This window comes from Hypanus sabinus, chromosome 15 (assembly GCF_030144855.1).
Source record: "Hypanus sabinus isolate sHypSab1 chromosome 15, sHypSab1.hap1, whole genome shotgun sequence".
Classification (NCBI taxonomy): domain Eukaryota; kingdom Metazoa; phylum Chordata; class Chondrichthyes; order Myliobatiformes; family Dasyatidae; genus Hypanus; species Hypanus sabinus.
In genome coordinates, this window is record NC_082720.1 from 9089669 (window position 1) to 9114172 (window position 24504).

Sequence of the window (24504 nt, forward strand, 5' to 3'; positions counted from 1 at the left end):
TGAAACATACTCGCCTCAGAAACCTTTAAAAGACTCAACTGACCTGTCTTTGTGGAGAATGGTGAAGCCATTGAGCTATAATCCTGCGTATGAAATGGCAGACATGAGCCACATTTCTATGAAATGAAGTATGCAGCAGTCACTGATGTCCTTCTGGAACTGCATTCTTGATCTGAGGTCTTCAGTTTTTTTTTCAGAGACTGTAGGACAGTTGGGAGTTGGTATCTAAGGTAGGCCTTTATGTTTCAATCAGGCCTGTACACCAGCACATCTTCCTTGTTTCTGTTTTCTGAAAGGGAAAATGCACTTGTGACCTGAGTCAGTTATCTGGTGTCCACTGATTTTGAGGATTGATAGATTTTATAATCATCTTAAGATGATGCTCCTTATTGAAGTACCCAAGGCTGTGAGTGTGGGTTTTGGCTGTAGTAGTCCTAATTGTGAATATTTGATGATTCCCATTGGAGCTGCATGCAAAGAAACATCACTTATTGACGCCATCTTGAGTCAATTGCTCTGCTATCTGTAAGGATTTTGTATGTTCTCCCTGTGACCATGTGGGCTTCCTCCTACATTCCAAAGACATACGGGTAAGAAGGCTGATTGGTCACATGGCTATAATTAGGTGGTGCAGGTTCATTGGGCTTGTTGGGCATGTAACCATGTTGTATCTCTGAATAAATAAATATCATCCTGTGTGTGAAAAAGTTGCCCCTGGTGTAACCTTTAAATCTTTCCACTTTCACCTTAAAGCTTTTCTCTCCAGCGTTAGACTCCCTTACACTGGAAGTAAGACTGTGATCATTTACTTTATCCATGACCCTTGTGATGACATCTACCTCTCTTTTATATACTTCTCAGACTCCAATGCACCAGGGAAAAAGATGTCTCAGCCTTTCCAGTCTTCTCTTATAACTTGAGCTTATTCTTGAGAATCTTTTGTGCACCGATTCCAGCCTAATAACATCCTTTCTGTAGGTGGGCAGGATGTCTGAGCATAGTACTTAAAGTATCTTCAAACAACAACACACACAAAATGCTGGTGGAACACAGCAGGCTAGGCAGCATCTATAGGGAGAAGCGCTGTTGACGTTTCGGGCCAAGACCCTTCATCAGGACAGATACTTAAAGTATCTTGCCGGCTTTTCACACATTTGCATTCAATGGCAAGGCTCAGATAGTAACTAAATCTATGGCAAGTTGTGAACGGTGCCTAGACCAGTAGGAAGGTGTGACTGGTGACCATCACCAGCAAGGTGTGTATGGAGACTAAAACATACCTGGCAGAGTTTCATAGCAAAAGATGAGGGCTGGCATCAGAAATCTGGAAGAAGTGTAAGTGACATTTAAAGCCAAATTTGAGGTAAAAGATTTTAAAAAAATATTAGTTATTATGTTCTATTCAATAAGAAATAAGAACACAGGACAGGAGTAGACCATCTGGCCTGTCAAGAAGGTCATGTCTCATTTGGCTGTGGACTCAGATCCCCCTACCTGTGTTTTCTCTATAACCCTTGCTGTTTTCTCCAGGATACTCCCATATCTTTGGTTGTCCTAATTTTTCCCACTCTTTTTGACCAGTTGTCCTTGGGCACATGGGATGTTCCATGTAAAAAGCATTGATTGACCTCAAACTTGTTGGTAACACTCCCACTGAAAGGGAGGGAAGTCTTCATTTGGCTGGCACCAATGAGGAAATGTCCTCACTTGGCCAATCTCAGGGAGGAGCTTAGCTTGCTTGAGACCCAGGGTAAATATTTTGCTGATCACTGGAAGGCAGATTCTGCTGCTTATGAAACGAAAAGCCTTTGCAAAGCTCGATGCAATTAAAACAAGAGCCTGCTTAGTGGCTTGGGAATTTCAGGCAAAATAAGTGGGGCAAAGCTCTGTGAGTCATTTATTACGAGAGCAAATCTATTAGCACTTTACTTTTTGTCTTTCATTTCTCAAGTGAGGCAATTTTAATTAAATTAATCTGACTGCCAATCTATCAATGATCAATCACAAATGCCGAAGCTCTTTCTGCGACAGCTAGCAAAGGGCTGACAAGGTCCGATAATGAAAAAAGGAATATACTTGTGAATTGAGTCAATTAGCCTGTATAATGGGTGGATTAAACAGCACCTAGTTTATTGCACTTTCAGATGTCAGCTCGTGAGTTGGGAGATTCTGCAGCAATTAACTTGGCTGTTATGATATTTGTTTATAGGGAGATTGCAAGCAGAAACATGCCTCAAAGGACTTCTCTAATCCCATCCCGGTGTGCTTTGACAAAAATCACTATGAATGCTTCTGGTAGTGGCTATTTATATTGGAAATACTGATTTAGATGCCTGCATTATATACTGAATGACATGCACAGTTACAGAAAACAGCGTTAGTATTCTGAGTAGGCCGATGTGAGGAGAAGCTGGCAAATAAGTTGCTGTGCTAACAATAACAGTGACAGCACCAGATTGAATAATAACTTTTTTAAAAGAATTAGAAGAAATAAAATACATGAGGCTGAAAGAGTGGACTCGGAACACAAGTTGAAAAAATCCATTCTAGAGTGGTGGTGGGGCCAACTGATCTCTTCATATGTTTGATGAGATCTACTTTTAGCCTGGTCACACAATCAGAGGGGAGTAGGGGTCAGCCTATGGGTTTGATACTCCAACATCATAAACTTTATTGCTTCCTGTTCTGGGTTTGCTTCTGTTATGCTAGTGAGTCGAGATTGCAAGTGGGACATGTTCACGTTTTTGTGGTCATGCAATAGACAAATGCAGAGATACCACCTTTTCAACAACGCAGCCTGGATTCTTCATGAGGCTGTAACCCTGATGGAAGGTCATGACAGGATGAGCAGAGGGTCCAACTATTGCAAATTTGTGCTTGAACTCTGTTATGGTGTAACCAGAAATGCAAACAATACTCCAAGTGTAGTTTTATACAATGGCAACATGACTTCCTACCCCCAGTGATGAAGGCAAGCATACCATATACCTTCATTACCACTCTATATACTTGTGTTGCTACTTTCACAGAGGTGTAGCCTTGGTTCTCAAGATTCCTCTGTACACCAATGCTGTTTAGGGTCCCACCTTTTAACTCTTTACTTCAACATGTGCTTCTTGCCCAATATTTTGAACCTGAAATATTGTAAACATGGTGACTAATTTGCAGAATCAAATATTATAAAAGACCAGATGATCTTGGGGACAGTATTGCAGGATATTTTGTGAAGAAGGCTGAGGGAATCCTTGATTTTACATCTCGCCTTAAAAGACAGCAGGGCCAGGCTGGTGTGAGGTTAGTAATTAATCTTGTCACCTTCCCTGAGGAATGTGTCAGTGCTACAAGCTAAGGGAACAGAATTGCTATGTTTTGAGCTGACTCAATCAATCATCCAACTCTTGATTATATAGGCCTTCTAACTATTTGAAATTATAAAGGTTGTACTGATCATGATTTCCTGGTGTAAATGACCATCCCACTTTTAGATTTCATAACATTGTAGAATTGACAAAAATTACATCAAAGGATAAATCTCGTAATATTTCTCTCATGTTTGGATCTGCATATTATGTTTGGTCCAAAGTAAATCTCACAGGAAGGGAACCTGTAGAACTTCCTCCACATCTGGCACCGGCCAAAAATCTTGATCAAATTTCATCCAAACATATCTTTTTCAAGGGAGAGATACATGATCTAGATTGTTCGATGGGAGAAGTGAACTAACAGGATTCTTTTCAAAGCCGAAGTCATGTCATCTTTGACTGAAATCTTTTCCCTTCAAGAGAAAGCTACCTTGACGGGGTCCCCTTTGGTGAAATAAATAAACTTGTCTATGGAAGCCCCTGGAAAATGAGTGGTCAAAGTGCAGGGACACAATGGCACAGGTGGAAGACCTGCTGCCGCATGTCTAGAGTCCAAGGGTCACTCCTGATTCACAGTGGTTATTATGTTGATCATGTAAGTTTCCTTCAGTTACTCCATATTCCTCTCGCATCCCAAAGGCATGCACGTTAATTGGCCCAAGTATGTAGGTGAGTTGTAGAATCCGAAGGGGAATGTGGGAAGAATAAAAAAAATAGGATTCATGTAGGATTAGTGTAAATGGGTGACTGATGTTAGGTGTGCACTTGATGGGCTGAAGGGCCTGTTTGTGTGTTGGATTTCTTTATGACCCTGTGACTATGGTATCACATTTTCCCTTGATGGAAATAGTCTGTAGGTGGCACTTGGATGAGAGACTCAGCAGTAAGGAGTAATATTGAAGGAGTAAATATTCACCATAACAATCCACATTAAAGTGCCTTTCTGATGTTTATTAAAGTCATAACTTTAGTTAACAAATAAATTGATCATAATTTGCTATGAAGCAACTCACACACAATGCTGGAGGAACTCAGCAGGTCAGGCAGTATCTATGGAAATGAATAAACAGTCATTGTTTTGGGCTGAGACACTTCCTCAGCATCGACAATTGATTCATTTCCATAGATGCTGCCTGGCCTGCTGAGTTCCTCCAGCATTTTGTGTACATTGCTCTAGATTTCCAGAATCTGCAGAATCTCTTGTGTTTATAGCTTTTAGAATGAAGTTAGCTGTACCAAGATATTATGTTACCAGTTAGGGCGCAGAAGCTGGGGAGAAAAACTCAGAGGTTGATCATAAAATATGCCAATCTGGTAAAAGGGGAAAAGCTGGATTTACTTTCAACACAGTTGATTTTTAAAATTCTGATTGTGTTCTGCTGATATGTTGATGGATCATCTCTGTTGAGGCCAGTCTCACTTTACACTTGGATTAACGGATTGAGTGCTGATTGAGGATCACAGTGGGTTTATGTATGAAGTCTGGCACTTTTGACGCACAGAGTCTTCACAATCAGTTTTTTTTAAATCGTGCGCTTGATGTACTTTGACCTCTCTAGCATTGACCCAGGACACTGCTTTATTGGCCGCATCGCACACAAAACACATGTCTTTAAAACTAAATTGATGAGGATTACTAAATAAACACAGGCCTGCACTTTACAAGTAGCGCTTGTGCTGTGTACAGTTGCATCCTGTTCTGCCCCACTGAAGTTCATGGTACAATGAAAGAGCCAAATCAGGGACCCAAATGTTCGACAGCAAACTGTAATTGCCCCAATCCTTAATTTAGTTTTGTCCTACTTGAGGCTGCCTGTGAGATAAGATCTATAATTCGTGTTACTGAAACTATCTTCTAATTCTGACTCAGTCCCACTTGCAAAGCAGAATACAAAGTTCTCTCACAGGTACAAGGAAAAGGGTCATCCTATCAAACTGTTCCGAACTCTCTCTTGCCTGGGATCCCAGAATGAATGAGTCCACTTGGAAATTGTTTAGCAGAGAGCTATGCAACACTCTATCTATGACAGCAGGAGGAATACAAATATTCCAGCAGTTCAGATCTCGACTCACACCATCAACTGACCATCCCACTCCCCCTCCCCCCGCAGATGCTGTCTGATCCACTGAGTTTCTTCAGCAGTTTGATTTGTTCTTGCTCCATATTCCAACATATACAGCCTCTTGTGTTTCAGGATTTAAGTAATGTTCATTCTCAGCCTTGGGCTTTGTAATACTGCAGCACACACAAAATGCTGAAGGAACTCAGCAGGCCAGGCAGCATCTATAGAAATGAATAAATTGTCAATGCTGAAGAAGTGTCTTGGCCCAAAACAACGACTGTTATTCATTTCAGTAGATGCTGCCTGACCTGCTTAGTTCCTATAGCTTCTGGTCGTTGCTACAGATTCCAGCATCTGAAGTCTCTTGAGTCTCCATTTTTTTGTGCTTTGAGGCCAAACCTCTTGCCAGCTCTGCAGCTTGTGCTTTAGGTGTGCTTCCTTTGCCTTAATGAACTCTTATTAACATCATAAACAGCATTCTAGAAATATATAGCAGGTCAAGCAGTGTCTATGGAGAGAAAAGCAGAAGACATTGTCTTGAAACATTAATTCTTCTCTGGAGAGTTCCCAGCAATTCCTTTTTATTTCTGTTTCATTGCCTTAGGAACTAGCACTGTTTTCCAATAGATTTTACTTAACTTTTGTCTTTCTCGAGAACTTAGTAAGTTTGGTCCAAAGACCCTCTGATATTGATACTGCAATTTAAATGTCGAGACATTCCTTCAACGCTCCCTTGCCTTTCTCTCTGCAGGTGGTCGTTTCCACAACGGTGAATGTGGATGGCCACGTTCTGGCTGTTTCTGACAACATGTTCGTCCACAACAACTCCAAACATGGTCGGAGGGCTCGAAGGCTCGATCCCTCTGAAGGTACGCCCTCTTATCTGGAACATGGTAGGCACATCACTTTCATTGATTAAAGCTATCCCCCAACACCCCACCCTCGCCATCTGATTGTGAATGCTTGTGAATTTCAGTATACCAAAGTCAATGCCTCATTTCTCATTTCTAGTAGATTTTTGTGGGTTAAATGAGGCAAGATTTACTGAGGTGACTGAGAGAATCGCATGCCATGCACTACATTGGCACCATCTGATCCAAATTTCTGAATTTGCTCGTCATTTCGAAAACAGTCTATACCTTTATTTCTTCCACCACTATGTATGACCACACTTCTCCCTACGACGTATTCCAATTGCCTCCTTTTTGCCCATTTTTAAAATCTGTCCAAGTCCTTCTGTAGATCCCCTATTTCCTCAACCCAGCCTGGTCCTCCACTTATCTTTGCATTGTTTGCAAACCTGGCCACAAAGCCATCAATTCCTTGGTCTAGATAATTAACACTTAACGTGAAAGATGGTGGACTCAACGTCCACCCCTGCAGAACATCACTAGTCACCAGCAACTAACCAGAAAAGTCCCTCTTTATTCCCATTCTTTGGTTTATTCCAGTCAGCCAATCTTCTATCCATGTTCATATCTTTCCTGTCACACTATGGGGTCTTATCTTGTTTAGCAGCCTCATGTGTGGTAACTTGTGAAAGGCCTTCTGAAAATCCAAGTAAAAACCATCCACCTACTTCCCTTTCTCTATCCTGCCTGGTATTTCCCCAAATATTTCCAAACGATTTGTTAGATTTCTCCTTAAGGAAATATTGCTGATTTTTGCTTCTTTTATCATATGCCTCCAAGGACTCCAAAACCTCATCCTCAATAATGGACTCTACCATCTTACCAAACACACTGAAGTCAGTTTAGCTGGTCTATCATTTCCTGTCTTTTTCCTCTCTCTCTTCTTGAAGAGTGCAGTGACGTATGCAATTTTCCCATCCTCTGGAACCATTCCAGAACCTAGTGATCCTTGAAAGATCATTACTAATGCCTTCACAATCTCTTCAGCTACCTTTTTCAGAAACCTGGGGTGCAGTCCATATGGTCCAGATGACTTATCTATCTTCAGACCTTTCAGCTTCTCAAGCACCATCTCCTTAGTATAGTGACTACACTCGCTTCTGCTCCTGACACTCTTGAGTTTCTGGCAGACTGCTGGTGTCTTCCACAGTGAAGACAGATAGAGAACACTTAGATCATACACCATTTCTTTGTGCCCCATTACTACCTCTCCAGTATCATTTCCCAGTGGTCTGATATGTACTCTCACCTCTCTTTTACCCTTTATATATCTGAAAAATACTTTTGTTATCCTCTTTTATATTATTGGCTAACTTACCTTCATATTTTATTTTTTCTCTCCCTTTTGCTTTTTTAGTTACCTTATGTTGGTTTTCAAAAGCTTCCCAGTCCTCTAGCTTCCAGGTTATATTGCATGCCCTCTCTTTTACTTTTATGCTGTTTTTGACTTCTTGCTAGCCATGATTGTCTCATCCTCCCTTTAGAATTCTTCCTCTATTTTATGCTGCATCGATCCTGCATATTTGAAATTTCTTCTGGAAACTTCAGCCAATGCTCCTCTACTGGCAGCTCTGCTAGTTTCCCCTTCCAACCAACTTTGGCCAGCTCCTTTCTCATGCATCTGTATTTCACTTTGCTCCATTGTAATACAGATGCATCCAATTTTATTTTCTCCCTCTCAAACTGTAGGGAGAATTCTGTCATATTATGATTACTGTTTCCTAAGGGCTCCTTTACCTTAAGCTCCCTAATCAAATTGGCTCCATTACACAACACCCAATCCAGACTTGCTTTCCCCTGCAGGGCACAATCACAATCTGGTGATCTGAAAGTCACTAGTTCGAGCCTTGGCTGAGGATGCGTGTGAGTCCTTGAGCAAGGCACTTAACCACACATTGCTCTGCGACGACGCCGGTGCCAAGTTGTATGGGTCCTAATGCCCTTCCCTTAGACAACATCAGTGGCGTGGACAGGGGAGACTTGCAGCTTGGGCAACTGCTGGTCTTCCATTAAAAAATCCTTGTCCAGGCTTGCACCCTGGAAACTTTCCAAGGTGCAAATCCATAGTCTATCGAGACTAATGGAGGACTACAATGACAATCTGCTGTAAAAAGCCATTTTGCAACCATTTACAAATTCCTTCTCTTGGGATCCAGCACCAACGTGATTTTTCCAATCTACCTGCATGTTGAAATATCCTATGACCATCATAACATTGCTGTTCTATCTCCTATTGTAAATTGTATTCCACATCCTGGCTAGTGTTCTGAGGGCTGTATATAACACCTATCAGGGTCTTTTAACCCTTGGTGTTTCTTAACTCTACCCACTAGGATTCCACAATATCTGATCATATGTCACTTCTTCCAAAGTGTTTGATTTTATTTTTACCAACAAAGACACCCCAGCCTCTCTACCACCTGCTTATCTTTTTCATACAAGGGGTATGAAGCCTCAGCTGTGATCTTCTTTCAACTGCGATGCAATGATACCCACAGTGGCATATCTGCCAATTTCTAACTTTGTTACAAGCATCTACATTTTTATGTATGTTGCATACTTTCAAATATAATACTTCTGATGCTGTATTCATCAGCCTTTCTAGACTTTTTGTCTTATCTTGCATTCTGGAGAACTCCTTAACATCTGCCTTTCCCTTTCACTTTATCCATGCTTTTCCAAGCTGTTGAACCTATCCCCCTACTTTGATTGATTGAATACTTCCAGTCCTTTGAGTTGTGCCACCCAGCAATCCCCCAAGTTAATCCTAGCCTAATCACAGGACAGTTTAAAATAACCAACTAACCTACCAACAGGTACATTTCAGAGATGTGGGAGGAAACCCAGGCGGTTTCTCTGGTGAACATACAAATTCCTTACAGGTGACAGTGGGAATCGAACCCCCGTTACTGGTAAGGTAAAGCGTAAAGCTGACCACTATGCTGCCGTGACACCGTAAACTACTATTTAGTTTAAAGTCCTATCCACAGTCACACTTATGTAATTCCCTAGGAATCTGGTCTCAGCATGGTTCAGGTGTAGCCTGTCCCATCAGAACAGCTTCCACCTCCCCCAATACTAGTACTGATCTTCCACAAATTTAAACCCACATCTTCCACACCAATCCTTGAGCCACACATTTAGCTCTCAGATGTTAGTTACCCTGTGCCAATTTGTATGTAGCTTAGGTAAAAATCCAGAGATAATTACTTCTAAGGTTCTATATCCCTAACGACTTAAATTCCCTCAGCAGAAATCCTTTCCTCGTTCTTCTTAAGTTTTTGGTACCCACATGGACTGTGACAACTGGATCTTTTCCCTCCCACTCCAAATTCCTCTGCAGATCAGATAGAATGCCCTGAGCCTGGACACCAGGCAGACAACACAGCCTTTGGGACTCTTGATCCTAACTGTAGAGAAAGTTGTCTATTCTGCTGACTGTACTGTCCATAATTATAACTACATTTCTCTTCCCTCCCCCGATCCACAGTGCCATGGTTTGGTTGCTCTTCCTTCTTACAGCACCACTTTAATTCTCACAGGGAGCAATAGTCTCAATAACTCAAAGTCTGAGTCTCCTCCAACACTACTTGGATCTCTCTGCCTGCTTCATTCACAGTCACACCTTCTTGACCCTGGAAACAGATTGAATTTAAACTAGTTAATCTAATGGGTGTGACTTGCTCCTGAAACACGGTGCCCAGTTAGCTGTTATTCTCCCTGATATATTGTAGTGTTTGAAGCTGAGATTCCAGATCATCAACTTTGAGCCCAAGTTCCTCAAGCAACCAACACTTGCTACAGATGCGGACACCAGGAATCTTTGGGTCCACCAGCTCCCACAACATGCAGCTACAGCGCATCACCTGATCCTGCATTCTTATGTCATTTAATTTGTTGTAATTTCGTACCTTTTAAATTTACCAGTGTAGATAAAAAACATTTTGTTCTTACCTGCTACTCACACGAGCTTCCTTGCTGAAGCTTCCATCTAAGCTTCTTTCAGTCCTACTTCATCTAAGCCCGCAAACTCATCATTATATTTTTTCTATTAGTCGTATCTAGTTTCTTTTTAAATATATCTAAACTATTCACTTTATCTAATCTTTATGGTACCAAGTTCCACATCACAATAACTCTAAGTGAGGTGAGTCTCCAGAAATCCCCATTTGGATTTGTTACATTGCACTAGTAACAATAGCTTTGGATATTCCAAGCAGTGTAAGAACTTTTGTTATGGCAAGCTCTCAAACCCTTTGATTTCTTAAAGACTCCCTCAGCTTTATCTTCTGCTTTTATGATACAAGATTTGCTCAATCCTTCTTGATAAGCATGATCTCCAAGTTCTGCTAATATCTTTGTGGAAAAGACCTAAATTAATTAATTACAAGCCTGCAGCAAATTAAGAACTGATGTTTAGAAGTGACTTCATGATTACACATCAATAAGGCAAGTGATTTGCTAATATTTAAATCATTTTTCACATGAGCAGTGCTATTGAGTGCTAGTGAGACGTATGCAAAATGGTTGCACACAGTCTATGAATCATGTTACTGGAGTAAGCTGTAATATGCTAAATTTGTTAAATGAGATCACCTCATTCCAAAACATTTGCCCTCTTCATTAATATTTATTTTTGGTTCGGACTGACCATTTGTTAATAGCACACTCACAGTGACTTGCACTATCACCTAACACAGCAAATTCTTCTGCATTACAAAGTCAGAAGGCAAACTCAATCGGTTCTAATACCACTCCATGCATCCTTCCATTCCTTCATTGAAATTGTAATATCTCATTAGGGGTGTTAGCTCTTTACATGAAAATACAATCACTTACCCTAAATAAAATTAACCTCTTCTGAGAAGAGTAATTGTTTTCACCATATTTTGTTCTTGAAGTTTAGCCTTGCACTGATTGTCTCTCGACACTTCTTGCATTGCCTCATATAGACCAAACTGTCTAATATGCTTAGAACTATTAATTCAATAGCTACAGTCCTAGTCATCCAATATTTAATAAACTTAGTCATCCAACATCTCACAGACCAAATCGTTCATTATAAAGCTGACTCAACAATCCAATAACATCAGAGACAAAGCCATGCGATATACTGTTGATCCACCAATCTAACTATGCAATGTACTTCCAGTCACCCCAGGTAAGGTAGAATAAGTCATCCAAAGTAGTATACATTCAGCTATTCAACATATTCCCAGTTTATCAATCCAGTGTAGTGTTGACCTAAACAATAAATGTTCTATCAAGCCAGATATTCAACAAAACCGTATTCAAGGCAAAAATGAACAAATAATCCAATATAGTATAGACCCAGCCTTCTACCACCCTCTAGACCCAAACAAGCACTCTACTACAGACAACACAAGATACACCAAGCAATATATATTGCAGACAACAGAGAATTTGCAGATGCTGGAAATGTAAAGCAAGCAACATCCACACAAAATGCTGAAGGAGCTAAGCAGGTCAGGTAGCATCTATGGAAGAGAGTACAGTCTAAGTTTTGGGCTGAGACCCTTGATCAGGACTGGAGAAAAAAGATGAGTCTGAGTTAAAAGGAGGGGGCACAGGAGAAATAAACAAGGTGATAGATGAACTGGGTGGGGGAGAAGTTGGGAGGGGTATCTTTCTAAACACAACTATCCAAAATACAGTTGATCTAACCTATGGATATGCTTACGGCTGATTCCACCTTCAAAAAATGTTAAGGTCCAACTTTTTACTGTTTTGCAAACCAAGCCATCTAAAAATGCAGTGGAACCAAACATCACATATATTAATGGAAAAAAAAATGGGTGATGGAGTTTGGAGTTCTGTTCTGACGTCAGGAGCAAGGAGCAATGTGTGAGATTTCTCCAGGTGCCCCAGTTTCCTCCCACAATCCAAAGACACACTGGTTAGTAGGTTAGTTAGCCATTGTAAATTGTCCCGTGATGATGTTAGGGTTAATTGGGGGTTGCTGGGCACTACAGAAGAGCCTATTCTGCGCTGTTTCTCAATAAATAAATAAATAACTAATAAGTAAGTTAAATAATTTGGATTTTGATAGTACTTTTCAAACCTTCATCTTTCCTGGATCACATCAGAGCCTTATGGATACTTTAGAAATCTATGTTTTGTAAAACACTTTGTAATTATCCTTCAGTGAAATGCATTGCCAATTAATGCACAAAAAGGTCTTGAAAAAACAATTAATATAAGTGATAGTGTGATGAATGTTGAGAGTTAAATATTGAGTCACATACTATGGAGATTTTCTGTGTTTTTTTAAAAATACTGTCGAAAAATATTTGAAGTCCTCCTGACAGGGAGGTCTCTGTCCTAAAGATACTCTCCCCTTTTTTGCTATGATCCCTGACTTCTGTACAGGAGCACCAGACTTAATCATGTTTCCATGAATATGGATTGGAGTTTCACTTGAATGTTAACCAATATACAACGCCATACACTCAATGTCCATCTAGTGCACAATATGATCATGTCTCTGATCTACTATTTAATACATATACCCAAAGTTCTAGCTTGTGTAACCAGTGGGTAAAGCAGATTATTTCAGAGTAATAAAAGTAAGTTTTAATTGAATCAGCTGCTTTATGTGATACAATAAAACATCACTAAAGTTAGGGAAATGTTTAAGGACCTCTACAATCAAGTTGAGTTGCAAGGGAAAATTATGTTCTAATTGGTTCAATTTCCTATGTAAATTAGATACAATTAGCATAATTTCTTCATAAGTTATCCATAATAGCGTAACAATTACACTCTCTTAATTTTTATAAAGATTGTTCTTATGGATTTGCTGTTATGGAGCAAAGTCTATTTTCTAATTAACTTAATTGGCATAAGCAAATGAGATTGGATTAGCATAATGCACTGATATGTTATCCAAATTAGCCAAACGATTATACCCTCCTAGTTTCATAAGTTAGAGATTTCATTTTCTGAGTTCTACATGAAACTGTGACAAAGTTTGAAAGCTGGTTGCAGGGCTTGAAATAACTTTTGCCCCCACTGTCTGCATTGTTAGAGGAAGCCAAAGAAAATCCATTTACTTAATTTGTGTTCACTATTAAGTTTGGTAACTTCTGTTGGTAGGAACTGAACTTTTGAAATCTATTTGGATTAACTGTGAACCCATCAATGTTGCAAAACAGCTTGATGAAGCAGCAGTGAAAATATTGTTAACTCGTGTTTGGAAGTTGAATGAAATGAAGAAAATTAAGACCAACCTTCACGTTGGTTAGCATAGTTAGTGTCTGGGCCTCTGAGAGTGGGGATGGAAATTTCAGTCAGAACTCCTGTGCCCAACCTTTGTAAGGATGAGCATCCAACACAGCAAAAAGTGTGTGTGGTTAAAATGCCGCATTTCACAATTGAAAAATTGTAAAAATCCAAACAACCAGCATAATACATGTGATCATCGGAGACCTCTACATTGGAATGGACTTTAATTTTCAGAATCAGAATCAAAATCAGGTTTACTATCACTGGCATATATTGTGAAATTTGTTGTTATGTGGCAGCAGTACATTGTAATAAATAATAATAAAATTGTGCTGTTATTTGGATGGAATAAACATATATACATAACAGTTCAAAGATATATCGGTTGGTAGGTTAATTGGCAATTGTAAATTGTCCCGTGATTAGGCTAGGGTTAAATCATAGGATTGCTGGTTGGCATGCCTCAGAGGGCTGGAAGGGCCTATTCTGTGCTGTATCTCACTAAATAAATTGATTTGTATTAAAAAAGTTAAATAAGAAGAGCAAAAAAAAAAGTGAGGTAGTATTCACAGGTTCAATGTTCAGAAATCTGATGGCAGAGGAGAAGAAGCTGTTCTTGAATCACTGAGTGCGTGCCTTTAGGCCCCTGTTCCTCTTCTCTGATGGAAGCAATGAGAGGGGGGTATGTCCTGGGTGATGGGGATCCTTATGGTGGATGATGCCTTTTTGAGGCATCGTTCCTTGAAGATGTCGAGAATGGTGGGGAGGTTGGTGCCATTGATGGAGTTACTGTAACTGAGTTGGCAGCCATTGGGGCCTGATGGCTTGTGAGGGTTCACCTTCTAGAATGACGATCTGGCATCGGCCACCGAGACAGAGATTACAAGATCACTGAGCACTGCAGGTATCAGCAGTGGAGGCAATCTGATCTCCCTGCAGGCTACTTTTGAAATCCTGTTCATTGTTAAGCTTGGATTGCCGTGGTTTGTACTGAGCCGCTACTACAAATACACTGGGAGTATATTATTAGTGGTAGCAAAGCATTACTACAATGCAAATTTGTCTTTAACGGTAGGATTAAATGAGTGATTGCAAATTGTCAGTCCCTTTAGCTCCTCTGAATCCGCTGGTGAGTGCAAACCAAGTTACTTTGTTATTACCATGACCTCTGAGGTCGATTTTCATCTGCTGGAGAGTACATAATATGCCCATTGTGTATGCCAAGTCCCAGGGCTAACACTAGAACATACTGACGAGCCAACAGCACCAAAAGTCTAATGCGTTGTTGGTATGTAGCTTCCTGACATAGAAAGGATCTTGTTTCTTTAAATAATGATAATCTATGTAGCCATGTATGGAAACACCATCATTTCCTGGTTGCCTCCTATCTGACTTGTTGAAATTATTCCCAACATCTTCCGGAGTGTATTGTGTTGCCGTTAACCTTGAAGTTGTTGGAAGTTATTTTAAGTCACCAGCAGAAAGAATAAAAGAACAGTGTCACTTGTCAGGACAGGAAAGTTTTAAACTAAAACAAAAGTGGGCCAAATGTTCTTAACACCAATTCCTCTAAATACAAGCCAATTAACAGAAAAGCTTTTGGCAATTCAATGATTATGTATGGGTTTGACAACTGTGGTTGGACATGTCCTTGGAGATGTCATCACACAAACTGCTACCCTACCCTCACCCTCTCACCTCTGGTTGCCAAGGCATTCCTTTTGAGTATTATAGCCAGTAGGAAGGCAAATTAACTCCATGGTTTTCCACTGGCTGAATTTTCACTTTGTGGTGCCCCTTAGTTTGCCGCAGCTAGTAAAAATGAGATTTTTTTTTTAATGGAAACAACTTCTTTTAAATGCTCCTATGGTTGCTTGTGACCTGAGGCCACCTCTGGGGTTTCCATGAGCTGCCCAGAATAGTTGTAACATGCTTGTCATTGGAGTACCAATCGTATTTACAGCACAGTAACACAGTGGGACCGTAGAAATTTAGAAACAAGCCAGGCTTCCTGATGTGAAGGAAGAGTCCTTGTCAACATCTGATTACGAAAAATATAACTGCATGCTAATTCTCAAGAGTGCAAAAAATTATGAGTGTGCAGCAAATGAGCCAGCTGTTTGTTAACATTGAAAGGTCTTTGGTTGGCATTGAATGGTGCCATGCCCATTCATACAGAGATCCACCCTCTCCTTAACCAGACAGCAGTGCCAAACTGGATTAGTAACTCAGTTCCTCTACACTCTGTCATTGTAAGCAGGCTCCACTCCAACTGCATTGATTTAATGTGCAGAAGTCCTTTTGTTTTCCACATGATCCTTGTTGAAAATATTACTCAATAAAATTCAGTGTTATTCGTGTTTCTGCATTCATTCCAGTTGCAGATTGACGTTGCCGAAGTAGGAATCTGTGATTGGGAAACCCATTTTATACTCAGTCTAATTTTGCTTCCCATCACATTGGAGAAGAAAATCAGGAAGAAATTTGAGCTTGCTGCTTCCGATTTTGCACAGCTGCCCAGCTTGCAGCTCTTCTCCAGTTATTGTTGCTGTTTTGTGCTTCTAAAACTTGCCCTGTCACAGTGAGCAAAGAAAAAATTCTCATTAATGCAACAAACAGAACAAAAAAATTGGAAGGAAAATCTGACCTGAATGAGACAGGTGTGTAGAATGCGGGCTGTTAGGCAGAGAGGAGGAGAATACATTGCAAACAAGGTAGAGATCCTGAGGAGATTACATAAGAAATCATACTTAGTGATAGTAGGCAATCTTGGCTATTGCTCAAGTCAAGTCATATGAGGTTATTGCCATATGCACAAATACAGTGAGTTACAGGTACATTGAAAAGCTTGTTTGTATCACAACATGTAGATTCAGACAAAACACAGAACAGAAATTATATAAATTAGTGAAAAAAGACTTGAAAACAAGATGTTAGTGCAAAAACTGAACACAAATTGGAGATATACTTGCTGCAAATGTCAGTTTTTCAGGACTGTAGGCTTGCAGATCAAATGACAATAATACTTGTAAGTGGAAATTCTCACTAGTTCAACATCTTGAGGACCTGAGTTGTGCTGGATCATAGAAAACCCAGAGTATGGAACTTAACCCCTCCCCTTACTCCCTATTATCTTCCTCTGAGCAGGACTGTTCTTTTATGTGTGGGTTCTTCCCCGTTCACATTAGGGTTCTGAGAACTCTCTGTAACCCAAAGTTTGCATGTGTTGGAAATGTTGGCAGCTGAGATTGCAAAAGTTGCACTGGTAGGTTAATTACCTACATGTCAATATAGATTTTAGTTAGACCTTAATTAAAATTAGTTAATTAGTAGAGATCTATTCTTAAGTTTCAAAACATACTGGACAATAACCCTATAACAATTATAGCACAGAAACAGACCATCTCGGCCCTTCTAGTCTGTGCCGAATGCTTACTCTCACCTAATCCCTGCACTCAGCCCATAACTCAGCCCAATAGGTGTTGCTGGAGCACAGAATGTGGGAGGAAAGAATTTAAACCTATATAAATTGTCTAAAAAGTAAGAATTTTCAAAGCAGATCTTTTATAAAGATTTCTCCCAGGCATTCATAGCAATGTACCCAGTTGTTAGAGCATACACTCAATGACAAGATTTCCCAAACTGGTACACATTTATACTGAGCACTAAATGTGACTTGCTTCAGAGACAAAAAGCTGATAATGAACATGGGGAGGATGGATAATCAGTGCAGCCTGGTTTCTTTGTCGAATGATTTCAGGTATTTATTAGGTTTTAATGCATATCTCCAAATTCCTTTCTATTTAACAGCATTATATAATTTTTGAATAATTTGGGGAAACAATATTTCTTTGCCTTGTAGACATTCATTGGTGGAACCAATTAGTGTGATGTATCCTTGTATTTAATTGCTGTCTGTAATCCACAATTAGAGCACTGATTTTCACTATTATTACTGTGAAATATGATATAATATTTATTCAAAGATATGTTGGCAAACTCTGCGGGAAAAAAAATGAATCTAATTTACAATGGCTGAAGGCTTATTCCAAGTAAAAGAAATTCCGGAACCTTCCTTTAATCCCTGAATTCTCTGACATTTAAACAGTATGAGGACTATGCAGAAACTCATCCTTTAATAGCGTCCTGGTTAGAATCAGGATAACTGATAGGAATCAGACTAATCCAGGCACCGACACTAGATTTCTGTACTTTGGTTGCAGGAGAGAAAGTCAACCCAAAATTTCTTTTTTTGTCTACTGGTGGGAAAAGGTGCAACCTGTGGATTAAGAGGCAGTGATATTGTTGAATGGAATGCCAAAAGAAACTGGGTTTACGTAAAATGAGTGGTCTGAAATTATATATTCCTGCTTGGAGTTCCCCATCATGCTAGAGTTAGTAGTTTATAGGTTCTGGGTCTAACCCAGAGCCCAAAGTTTCTGGGATGATTGTTTATGTAGTACCGAGGAAGCACTATAGACAATCAACAATAAAAGAAGCTGGAGGGTGGGTTGGAGAAGGAGAAACTAGATGTAGTGTACCTGGACTTTCAGAAAGCCTTTGATAAGGTCCCACATACGAGATTAGTGGCAGAATTAGAGCACATGGTATTGGGGATAGGGTACTAACATGGATAGAAAATTGGTTGGCAGACAGGAAACGAAGAGTAGGGATTAACGGGTCCTTTTCAGAATGGCAGGCAGTGACTAGTGGGGTACCGCAAGGCTCGGTGCTGGGACCGCAGCTATTTACAATATACATTAATGATTTAGATGAAGAGATTAAAAGTAACCTTAGCAAATTTGCAGATGGCACAAAGCTGGGTGGCACTGTGAACTATGAGGCGGACGTGGACAGGTTGGCTGAGTGGGCAGATGCATGGCAGATGCAGTTTAATGTGGATAAATGTGAGGTTATCCACTTTGGTGGCAAGAACAGGAAGGCAGATTACTATCTGAATGGTATCAAGTTAGGAAAAGGGGAAGTACAACGAGATCTAGGTGTCCTTGTTCATCAGTCACTGAAAGTAAGCATGCAGGTACAGCAGGCAGTGAAGAAAGCTAATGGCATGTTGGCCTTCATAACAAGGGAAGTTGAGTATAGGAACAAAGAGGTCCTTCTGCAGTTGTACAGGGCCCTGGTGAGACCACACCTGGAGTATTGTGTTCAGTTTTGGTCTCCAAATCTGAGGAAGGACATTCTTTCTATTGAGGGAGTGCAGTGTAGGTTCACGAGGTTGATTCCTGAGATGGCGGGACTGTCATATGTTGAAAGATTGGAGCGACTGGGCTTGTATACACTGGAATTTAGAAGGATGAGGGGGGATCTGATTGAAACATACAAGATTATTAAGGGATTGGACACGCTAGAGGCAGGAAACATGTTCCCGATGTTGGGGGAGTCCAGAACCAGAGGCCACAGTTTAAGAATAAGGAGTAGGCTATTTAGAATGGAGTTCAGGAAAAACTTCTTCACCCAGAGAGTTGTGGATCTATGGAATGCTCTGCCTCAGAAGGCAGTGGAGGCCAATTCTCTGGATGCTTTCAAGAAAGAGTTAGATAGAACACTTAAAGATAGCGGAGTCAAGGGATATGGGGAGAAGGCAGGAACGGGGTACTGATTGTGGATGATCAACCAAGATCACATTGAATGGCGGTGCTGGCTCGAAGGGCCGGATGGCCTACTCCTGCACCTATTGTCTACTGTCTATTGGGTCAGCAGGTCTACCACATCAGTGATCTGCTTGTTGTTTTGAGCAGCCGGTTGGGCTATAGAAGGAGCCGATAGATGAGTCAGAGAAGGAGAAGCTGGAGGGTGGGTTGGAGAAGGAGAAGCTGGAGGGTGGGTTGGAGAAGAGGAAGCCAGCAGTCGGCCAGGAGAAGGAAAAGCCAGCACTCAGCCAGGAGAAGGGGAAGCCGACAGTTGGTCAGGAGATGTGGGTACTCAGGTCACAGAAGGTCTGGAAGAGCTGACTTGGGTGCAGACCGTGATGCTGCCAGTTACTTGAAGCCATCGGAGCTGGTGCACAAAAGCAGCGTTCTGGGTTACTGTGATGTTTCTTGGATGTTTCTCTTGCGATCACAAGACCCTGTTGGACATTCATAATGTGAGATGTTACAGCCTGTTTCCCTTGTCTAGTGGTGAGACAGGCGTTGAGGCAGCAGTGTGGCCTTGGTTGTAGTGAGGATCAGGCCTCAAGCCATGGGCTTGCCTGCCGCTTCAGTCCATGTGAGGAAATGCTGGAGGCAGTGTAGTGTGGTTTCTTTGCTCGGTTGGGGGCTGGCCTGTCCCATCAGTGCTGCCCACCACTGTTTAACTGGGGTACTGACAGGCTGGACTGCCCGCAACTGTACCATCAATTTGCAAGTCACTCAGGATCTTGGACTATACATGTATTTTCTAGTGTAACGATGTTTGTTTTTTCCTCTCTCTCACAATTTTGAATATATGTTATGCATCTTGGCCCCAGAGGAATGCTGCCTCATTCAACTGCACCCATGTATGGTTTGAATGATAATTAAACTTGATTTGATTTGGTTTGATTTGATTTGAACTTGTTCAGTACAACCATCTGCATTTGGATGGAGAGTAGAGGATGTTGTTGTAAAGAGAAATTGTTCTAAATATTATAATGAGGGAATTGTGCATTCATAAAACACACTCCATTGCCTAACATCCTTTGCAAGTGAGGAAGTACTTTTGCAGTCTACTTATTGATGTAAAATAGGTAAGCTGTGTACAGCAAGAAACAAGGAAGTAGTTGGTGTAAGGCAAATTGGATTTCATGCAGAGGGATTTATTTTAAAAAAGTGCTCTGTTAAAAATATGAAGTTATTATGGTAAATCTGTTTAATATACAAGCAGGGCTTTGGAATGTGTATTAAAGTCACTTGTCGTTAGGAAGGACATCTAGAGATGAGGCTGAGGAGATCCACCAGTCTGCAGAACTTCAGTTGCATTGAACGACAAGAAAAGGTGAGGCTGTGGGGTTAGGGAGATTTAATGAAGGTATTCAAACAAAATAGAGAATTTTGAAATAAGATATTTTGTTGGGTTTGGTTGTAGGAATCAGAGAGTGGTATTGGAGAGCTGTTTTTCAGATTGGAGGCCTGTGATTGATGGTGTGACGCTGTTTCCTGTTGTTTGTCATTTATATTAATGAGTTGGATGAGAGTGTAGGTGACATGGTTGGTAACTTTGCAGAAATATAAGATTATTTTCTGAAAGTGGAGTCACAGGGAGACAGGATGGTGAAGGAGATGGCTGGCATGTTTGCCTTCACCAGTCACGACAATGGATACAACACCACACACACAAATGCTGGAGGAACTTTGCAGGCAGACAAAGAGTGAACTATCGACAGTTTGATCTGAGACCTTTCATCAGGACTGGAAAGGAATGGGAGAGTCAAAATAAGAAGGTGTGAAGAGGGGAGGAAGAAGTACAAGGTGACAGGTGATATCAGGAGAGGGGAGGGGTGAGGTAAAGAGCTGGGAGGTTGATTGGTGAAAGAGATAAAGAACCGGAGAAGGGGGATTCTGATAGGAGAGGACAGAAGGCCATGGAAGAAAGGGAGGCAGGAGGAGCACCGGAGGGAGGTGATGGGTAGGTAAGAAGAAAAAGTGTGAGAGGGAAACAGGAATGGGGAATGGTGAAAGAGAGCGGGGGCAATTACCAGAAGTTCAAGAAATTGATGTTCATGACATCAGGTTGAAGACTACTTCCCAGTGGCCACCCATTTCAGTTCTACTTCCCATTCTCATTGTAGCATAACAGTTCATGGCCTCCTCTACTGCCAGGAAACACCCACACTAAACATTGCTGTGACTTACGGCTTCACTGAGATAGCGAGAAGTGTAGACAGAGTCTTAGGAGGGGAGGCTGGATTCCATGATGTGCTGAGTCCACAAACTTCTGCAGGTTTTTTTTGTGGTCACTGGCAGAGCAGCTGCCATACCAAGCTGTGATGCAGCCAGGTAGCGTGCTTCCTACAATGCATTGATAAAAATTAATGAGGGTCAAAGAGGACATGCCAAATTTCTTTAGCCTCCTGAGGCTGTAGGTGTGGTTGGACCGGAGAGGCTATTGGTAATTTTCATCAGAACTTTAAGTTTTCAACCCTCTGGATCTCAGTGCCATTGATACAACAGGGACTTGTGTATCTGCCCCCCACCCCTTTTTCAAGTCAATGACCGGTAAGTTCAAGAATTAATGGTGAATAAATCATAGTAAAGTGATAAGATAGCTTTAGCCTATGTTACATAGGGAGCAGATTAAGAATCTTATGTTGTCCTTTCCATATGGCAAACTGAGCTTTCAGTCAGAAAATGATAGTCACAGACCCTGTCAGTCTGATCTGATTTAACTGTTTATTATCTAATGATCTGATGCACATGCAGACAAGGCCAGGGCATTGCTCTGACAGGCTGCCTGGGAGAAACATCTCCATCAGTTTACGTATCATTACTGCTACAAGCAACAAGTGCAGTGCCAGCCGTATGCAAATCTGTCTCACTCTCAAGCGGGCTTGTGCAGCAAAGGGCTGAGGAGAGCTGGGTGCTTTTTATGTCAACCTCCATGAAGTACAGTGGGTAGGTTTTGAAGAAGAAAGTTAATGGAAGGGAAATCAAACAGAACACAATAACCTCAGTGGCTCAGTTGCTGATGTGCTCCTGTTTTATAAACATTTATATTAAGAAGAAAATTCAATGATTTTGGCCTTTTGCTAAAAATATTGCACTCACCAATTCTACCCTTTCTGGCCTCCATGAAACTGGAGATTCCTCTCTGAAAACCATTCCAATAACTGCCCAGATTCTGAGCTGTGAAGTGTCTTCCCGGAGCTTTCTCTTCTTGTTCCTCTCTCTTCCCTAAGATACCACTTACAATTCACTGCTTTTAAATCAATTTTACTTATACTTACTTGTGAGGTGCACTGGCAGTGTTCAATTCAGATAGCATCCCTATAAAGTGTCCATGAGACATAATGTTGAGGGCATTACTATATATAAATGCAAATAGTTAAATTGAAGCTATCTTTAAAAAGACCAAAAATACTCAATTGTTTAACTCTGCTGGTGGTCAAGCTTCTTTATAGCATTTGAGTACTTTAATATCAAAAGGGAAAGTTTATAAAATCAGAAGACAGTGATTCCAATCCACTTTCCTAACAATGTACAGGTATATCAATGGCTTTTCTGTTTCATTTTGTGCTTACAGTATTTTGGAGAGCAATTGGTTCAGCTAGTTTGATGAATCATTATCAAGCCGCAATCTATGGTGCTCAGTTCAGAAGATGACCCAGTGATGCAGCTAGTGGAGCTGTTCCCTCACGTCAGCAACTCTGATTCAGTCCTGAGGTCAGGCACTGCTGTGTGGAATTTGCACATTCTCCCTGTGACTACGTAGGTCTTGTCTGAGTGCTTCAGTGTCCTCCAACAGCTGAAAGACCTATGGGTTGTTTGGTTAATTGGGATCTGTAAATTGCCCTAGTGTGTATGTGAGAGGAACAGATGAGAATGTGTAAACCAAGCCACATTTCCTTGTGGGTTGTCCATTCTGCCACCTTAGTATTATCTGAAATCCTATTTCCATATCTAGGGTATCTACAGTAAAGTTAGAGCACAAAAAGGGCTCCCTAATTTCCCTCCCTGTGTCAGCCTAACAGCTTAGTCAGATCTTTGCTGTGAGAAGAGATAATCCAAAAAAACCTGCCACCCAGGCTGCTCTCCGACGTTCAGAGGCTGTATCCTGAGTAGCACAGCCTGTGCACATTCCAATGTCAAAACTGAAATGGGTTGATTTTATTTATAATGTGGAATAATCTGTGTAACAGTATGACCTTTACATCGTAGCAGATAGTTTGGCTGCTCGTGATCAAAAATAAATAATGAGAAGTGTTTTTATTTAGTAAATACTACAGGGTTGTGTGCACTGCCTTGTGTTATCTATAGAAAGAGAAGTTGTGTTGGGATATGATTTGTTGGGAAGTGGTTAGTTTCTGTCAACTCTTTGCTCTCACTGAACACCCGGGCTCAGAATTCATCAGGACCTTTTTTCCAACTTTAAAAAGGTGTAAGAAATTTGCCTAATGCTCTTTTAAAAAGCTCTTAAAAATCCTGAAATTTTTTGCTGCTGGTTCCAAAATAGTACTGAGGGAATATTTTATGTAACACCCTCTTGTTTAAGGAAGCGTGAACTTTAATAGTTAAATTTCAGTTGTTTGTAAGGACTTTTTCTCACAGGCCTATTCTCAGGAAATTGGACTTAAAGGATTAGCTCACTATACAGCCAACACTTTGTAGCCATTTGGAAGTTTTGGCAAGGAAACTCCTTCCTACTGTCCATTACCCTGCTGGCATTTAGGGCAGCAGTGAAGGTCCTCCACCTCTGGCATTGTTCAGGGTTTCCTTCATCATATCTGTAGCTTGGCTTTCACTACTGTCAGTCATGCAAGTTTCAGGTAGTGACCCAGTAATACTATCACATTCAGATATCAAAGGATTCTGCATTGCTGTTTCCATAACAGTTTTATTTTACCAGTCAGGGTTGTTAACCCTGAGCTGAACTCCCAAACCAGGAGGTCCTGTGGACCATTCTTAGTCTGATCTCTACCCTTTGAGCTACCAAAAACCAAAGCATAAAGCCTTGACTTCAGCCAACATCGCTCTCTGGGTCATTGAGGCACACAAACCTCCAAACCCACAAGAAGTTTGTAGTCCTCTTGGACAGGCAAGGATGTTACAGTGGGTGACAGAGAAATACGCACAGAGTTTAGGAGAATGCTGCACCATTGAGGAAGCTTCCTTATGCAGATAACACCTACAGGAGAATGTTGTGCCAGGGGGTAGAGTCTTGTGAAGAGATGAATGTTGTCAATGAGTAGTTCCATCAGTATGGCTTTAAAATTATAGGGCACATTTT

At 40.9% G+C, this 24504-nt stretch overlaps 1 protein-coding gene across 5 annotated transcripts in view; it reads left to right on the forward strand.

Annotated features, from left to right (window-relative positions):
- ebf1a (EBF transcription factor 1a) overlaps positions 1 to 24504 on the forward strand; it is a 468633-nt gene that overhangs the window by 234465 nt on the left and 209664 nt on the right. For 4 of the 5 annotated variants that reach the window (XM_059989982.1, XM_059989983.1, XM_059989985.1 and 1 more), the window contains one exon: positions 6177 to 6318. In XM_059989982.1, the coding sequence (XP_059845965.1) occupies positions 6177 to 6318 (142 nt within the window). The remainder of the gene's footprint in view (positions 1 to 6176; positions 6319 to 24504) is intronic. The other variant, XM_059989984.1, reaches the window with a different exon arrangement.